The 6,746-nt window shown below is 33.5% G+C and overlaps 1 protein-coding gene across 3 annotated transcripts in view; it reads right to left on the reverse strand.

Moving 5' to 3' along the window:
- Positions 1-6,746, reverse strand: part of LOC106470919 (probable cation-transporting ATPase 13A3) — a 69,126-nt gene that overhangs the window by 49,727 nt on the left and 12,653 nt on the right. For all 3 annotated transcript variants that reach the window (XM_022399565.1, XM_022399564.1, XM_022399566.1), the window contains exon 3: positions 5,436-5,575. In XM_022399565.1, coding sequence (XP_022255273.1) covers positions 5,436-5,575 — 140 coding nt within the window. The remainder of the gene's footprint in view (positions 1-5,435; positions 5,576-6,746) is intronic.

Genomic DNA, 6,746 nt, shown 5'->3' on the forward strand with positions numbered 1-6,746 from the left:
AGGTGTATGTTTAAAGTATAAACAAATATATTAATATAGCTTGATTTGGAACATGAAAATATAGAAAAGTCAAAGATAAAAAATACATTTCCATATAAGGCAATGGGTAAAAATACTGATCCTAAGGTCACTGATTTACTGATATGTACCATATTACAACATCAACATGTCCTCGATGAAAGTTCCTTCCTACATAAGTTTTTTATAAGCCAAGAGACATCTTTATAAACACCAGAAAGCTGTTTATTTAATAACGCTGGTTAACTCGGAAAGGGTTGATTGATTTATTCTTATCTGATTGGGTACTCATGACAAAATTTGGCTTATGTTAGTGTGCATCAAAGAGAGTTTTCAACAGCTAAAATACTAAAAAACAAAATTTATCCCTTGAACAATATTGACATGTACACCCAGAAAACGTAATTCTGTAACATTATCTCCAATTTCCTAATCAGTTAAATGTTAAGGATCAAGCATAACGTTCAATATGTTCTCACTTCGTATGTATATAAAAAGTTTTTATCCTTGTGAATTTTCAATGGCCGATTGTTTACATTAAGAAACTAGAACAATGTTTAATGTGTTCACATCTTATGCATATACTAAGTTGTTATCGGTGTGAATTGTTAATAATCGATTGTTTACATTAAGAAACCAAAACAATGTCCAATGTGTTCACATCTTATGCATATACTAAGTTGTTATCGGTGTGAATTGTTAATAATCGATTGTTTACATAAAGAAACTAGAACAATGTTTAATGTGTTCACATCTTATGCATATACTAAGTTGTTATCGGTGTGAATTGTTAATAATCGATTGTTTACATTAAAGAAACTAGAACAATGTTTAATGTGTTCACATCTTATGCATATACTAAGTTGTTATCGGTGTAAATTGTTAATAATCGATTGTTTACATTAAGAAACCAAAACAATGTCCAATGTGTTCACATCTTATGCATATACTAAGTTGTTATCGGTGTGAATTGTTAATAATCGATTGTTTACATTAAGAAACTAGAACAATGTTTAATGTGTTCACTTTTTATGCATATACTAAGTTGTTATCGGTGTGAATTGTTAATAATCGATTGTTTACATTAAGAAACTAGAACAATGTTTAATGTGTTCACATCTTATGCATATACTAAGTTGTTATCGGTGTGAATTGTTAATAATCGATTGTTTACATTAAGAAACTAGAACAATGTTTAATGTGTTCACATCTTATGCATATACTAAGTTGTTATCGGTGTGAATTGTTAATAATCGATTGTTTACATTAAGAAACTAGCACAATGTTCAATATGTGTGCAGTTCTTATATTATTATTAGCTATATTTTCCACATTGTAATTTATAAGTTAGTAGAGAGAGCCGCAAGTAAGTTGATTTGTTTTACGTTACTCAGTCGTTAGGTTAACGTAACCTGTCACATAGGTCTACAGGAAATTTTCTGCATAACAAGTGTTCGAGTTTGTAGAAAAGTTAAAAGAAGGAAGGAAATAAAGCAATTTTCTATTGTTACTTAGGTGGACTGGACGTTTAAATATTTTAACCAAATAAAAGAACCAGCCTACGAAAGAATTACATGACAACGCTAGTGTCAGAAGGGTAGTATGTATTTTAGTGAAAATACAATAGAATTGTAAGCCTGCTAAACATAATATACAATGGTAAGAATAAAGGGCAGAAAATTAGAAGAACGAGATAGAAAATTAAAACTAGACCAGGAAGAACGAGGCAGAGAATTTAAAGAACACGAACAAATCTACCCAATATTAAAAGAGGCCAAAAAGGAGACAGAAAATCAGAAGAAAATGACAGGAATTTAAGAAAAGAGTTAAAAGGCATAGACATTATTTAAGGAAAAATTAAATTCAAAAATATATCTGAATGAAGAAAAAAATCTCTGAAACTATTGAATATTTAAAGAGTGATTACAACAATATGGTTGAAGAAGTATGAATAAGCTATAATGACAAACTGACGAAGGCAAAATCGAAGTACGAAACGATATGAATGAAGTACAAAAAGATCATCGTTGAGGTTGAAGAGAACATCATCTGTGACAGAATTAAACATCAGGAGAACAAACTATTAAATGTACAGATTAAATTAGCCAGGAATATCTGCTACGGAATATGGAATAGGAGATCTTATTTGGTCTACACTGATTACCATTTCTTCTATAACTCTTGATACTGAATGACTTTCCTAGACTACTCCAACCATGATAATATCAAATACAGTTCCAGAATTTGGCTGGCCAGTTCAACATCGGCCAAAGAAACCAACAGACTGATGGAAATGTGCCAAGCTCAGTTCAAAATCACTTCCAGAGTGAATGGCTAGAATAGTGAACAACAAACCATCCATCTGGCTACCCATTTAAAACTAGAAGAAAACTTGAAACTTTCTTTATGACAAAGCTATTACAGCTATCTGCCACTGTCGACCAATTAATACTGGGATTGAGTGCCACATTATAACACCTTCGTGGCAGAAAGGACGAGCATGTTCAGTAAAAGGTTTCAATCTTATGATTTTTGAATATATATACAGTACTGTGTAAAAGTGTTAGGACAAGAGAATATTTTGTTATTCTTTCCATTTTATGGGGTTAATTCTTCCATACCATTACAGAATGTAAATTTCAACACTATGGTAATGCTTCACTGACCCCTGTTGACAATTGAATGAGCCAGGGTGAGAATACTTATCATTCATTAGAATTCCCATATACTTGTACCAAGGGTATGTCATAAGTGTCCTGCTGGAATGAACATACTGATCAAATTTAGGGTTTGAAATAACTGTCAAGGTACCCCATGCAGTGTCTTAACTATGTAGAAAGAAGCTACCATATGGTACCGGTATATGCTAGAATAAATCAATTTAATAGCACTCCACAAATACACCTTGATAAAAAAAACAGTGTTTAATACTATATATTAAGTTTTGTTGTCACGCCACGGCCCAAAAAACGTAGAGAATTGTCAGTAGAGCAGAAAGTTCGCATAAAAGCTTTAGATGATGCTGATTGGACTATCCGAAAAATTGCTGCAGACTTGAAATGCTTCCCCAAACACTGTCAAGTACACCCTAGATCGTGAGACCGAGACAGGTAGATTTGAAAATAGGAAAGGAAGAGGCAGAACACCTAAACTCAATGATACCGATGTTAAGTATCTTCGTTTATGCACTGATCTCAAGCATGAGATAAACGACCAATGTACCAAATGACAGAAAAGTGTCCAGATCTAAAGCATCAATAAGACTAAACGAGAATGGAATATTTGGTTGTGTAGCAGTTAAAAAACCTTTACTTTGATCTCCAAATATTGTCAAGAGACTGAAATTTGCTAAAAGGTACAAAAACTGGACTGTTGATTATTAGAAAAGGGTGTTATGGACGGATGAGTCCAAGTTTGAAATATTTGGTTCAAAGCGTAGGTTGTACGTCCGGCGAAAGAAAGGTGAAATATACTTACCTCAATGCATAGCACCTACCATGAAGCATGGGGGAGGCAGTGTGATGGTTTGGGGATGTTTTCCTGCTGAGGCAACAGGAGATATTTGCAAAATATATGGTATAATGGACCAGAGCATGTACCATCAGATACTGATCCGTCATGGTATACCCAGTGGATTGTGTATTATTGGTAAAGGATTCTACTACCAAGAAGATAATGACCCCAAACACTCATCCAGCCTATGCAAAAATGACTTAGCTAAGAAAGAAGCTGTTGGAGTCATTCAAGTGATGTAATGGCTCCCAGAGAGACCTGATCCAACCCAATGGAGCAGATCTGGGATTTTATAGATAAAAAAACTTGACAAATCAAAAGTTACTTCCAAAGAAACTTTATAAGAGTGTATTAGGGACATCTTGAGTAAAATCCCAAAGGATACTTTGATTAAATATGTTGCAACAATGCCTGAAAGACTGTCTGCAGTTATTAAAGCAAACGGGAATACATATAATATTAACTGTTTGCTGAACTCAAGCACTTCCACTGAGTTTCTGTTGTACTAAATATGAAGATTGATAAAATGTGGATGTATCAACTGTGATTTACCTTCCATTGTTCTTTGAAAGCAGCCTGAAATCTACTTTTTGACTTCGTCCTGACACTTTTGCACAGTACTGTACACACAGGCCTCTTTTGTTAAGAGAATGCATGGAATGTTTTATATTTCATTAACAATAAATCACTTGAATGAACCCCTAAATCTCGTTACCTATATGTTTTAGAAACCAAATGTATATTTCTTGCATTTTAATGAAATTTTCTGAGTATATAACACAGAATTCTGGGGAAACGCGACCCCTGGTTATTCGTAATTAAAATGCCACTTACCTTACATTGGTGAGTGAATTTAAAACGTTTTGACGACAGTGCATATTGCTAATTAAACTGTCATTAAGCAGCAGCCAAAACTTCACCCGCCAATTCTGGCGAACAATGAACATCAAAGGATAAAAAAAACCAAGTCTACGGACTTATAACGTTAAAAACTGGGTTTCTATACCTGTAATGGGCACAACAGAGATAGCCGACTGCGTAGCTTTACGCTTAACTGCAAACAAACAAGAATATAATTGACTGACAAGGCAGTGAGCCAATCCAAAAACACGAACAAATTGAGTTAGGTCATATCCGATAGATTTGTGGAAACTGGGGTTTAAAAATGGGGAATGAACAAGTGAATAAAAAAGGACCCATTTAAAAAATCCACGACTATTTACAACCTTATAATAAAGTGCCCTTTTTTTCCAGGGTATTCCAGGACTGAATTTTGTTAAAGTGGTTTCCAGGACTTTCCAGGTTTTTAAGAACACATACGAACCCTATACCGTGTCTTGCGATAGAAACTACAAAAAACTGACATTAAACTGATGCAGGACCTGTTAGTATGATGGTAATGGTACTGTGTCTTAACAGAGAGACTGCACCATACTGTTGATAAACTGATGCAAGACCTGTTAGTATGAAGGCCTAGTCACTACTTGAAAACTTCTGCTTGGTTTCCAGTAGATTGAATTATGGTTTCTGGTGTCGAAATCAATAAATTGTTAAATAATATATTAATTTCTAATCTATTTTATTTCAAGCAACATGTTGTAATATAAATCGTGAGGTGATGGTGAATATTTATTAAAACCTTGTTAATAATGAAATTAAGTTTCATAGTTAAAACAATGAAAAAACATCAATCCCATATAACTTCAAAAACAATGTTAATTGTAACAAATCAATCTGAACATGGCCAGCTATAAATTTCACTGAAATGTTAAAATTCATTAAGATTGTTTTCAGTTCTCGTTTGGATAGCTTATAAAGTATGGGAAACTTGTTTTGGTATTGTTTTATTAAACAATATATATCTAGAAATTTGATAATCTACATAACAGTAAGTTCAGACTTACCCAAGCTTGACAAAATGGAGGAAGTCTTGCTGCCAGATGTACTTGATCTTCTTATTGTAGAAGTAAATAGTTTGTGTGGGAGACGTCGTGCTGATTTCTGGTCTAACCACTTTTTCTACATATTGCTGGTTATACATATCCTTTGATGATATAGGGAAAAAATAACACAAATCAGTACACCAATAATCATACATAAATGAATTGTATTCATACTTTACAACTGAGATTGCGTCACAACTTTTGATGTTACAACAGCTCATTGGTCTAGAAACAATAATGGCTGGATGAATTACATGTAATTAACATTATTTTTATAGTTCATGTGTGCTACTTAAACTAACACTGTGAACTGTTGGAAACTATCTTGAAATCCTAAAGAAAATGTTTAGCTTTATGATAAGGAGAGATAATAGAAAAACATGATTTTAGTTGTATTAAATCTGAAGGCAGTAAAAACTGGGTTTCAGTACCCATGGTGGGGAGAGCAGAGATAGACAATTGTGTAGCTTTGTGCTTAACAACAAAACAAGCACACAACTTCCACTGCCATGGACACGTACACGTTCCCATCTAGACCACTGCCACAAGCACGTATACGTTCTGTAAAGCAACAGAAATAAGTGATGTTCCTTGTGAAAAAAAAAGCAGTGATATCTGATCAAAACAATTTACTAGTAGTAAAACAGCCAAGTTTGAACAAAGGGCCAACAACTTAAAGATGTGATATCAGAAAAGGAGCTTACTGTAAAGATGTAAGAATGGATAACTTTAAGACCTTTTGAGTGGATAACTTAAAGAAGACCTTTTTGAGTGGATAACTTTAAGACCTTTTGAGTGGATAACTTAAAGAAGACCTTTTTGAGTGGATTACATAAAGAAGACCTTTTTGAATGGATAAGTTAAAGAAGACCTGTTTGAGTGGATTACTTAAAGAAGACCTTTTCGAGTGGATAACTTAAAGAAGACATTTTTGAGTGGATAACTAAAAGAAGACCTTCTTGAGTGGATTATTTAAAGAAGACTTTTGGATAACTTAAAGAAGACCTTTTTGAGTGGATAACTTAAAGAAGATCTTTTCGAGTGGATAACTTAAAGAAGACCTTTTCGAGTGGATAACTTAAAGAAGACCTTTTTGAGTGGATAGCTTAAAGAAGACCTTTTTGAGTGGATAACTTAAAGAGAACCTTCTTGAGTGGATAACTTAAAGAAGACCTTTTTGAGTGGATAACTTAAAGAAGACCTTTTTGAGTGGATAACTTAAAGAAGACCTTCTTGAGTGGATAATCTAAAGAATACCTTTTTGAATGGATA

The sequence above is a fragment of the Limulus polyphemus genome, unplaced genomic scaffold (genome assembly GCF_000517525.1).
Source record: "Limulus polyphemus unplaced genomic scaffold, Limulus_polyphemus-2.1.2 Scaffold4293, whole genome shotgun sequence".
Classification (NCBI taxonomy): domain Eukaryota; kingdom Metazoa; phylum Arthropoda; class Merostomata; order Xiphosura; family Limulidae; genus Limulus; species Limulus polyphemus.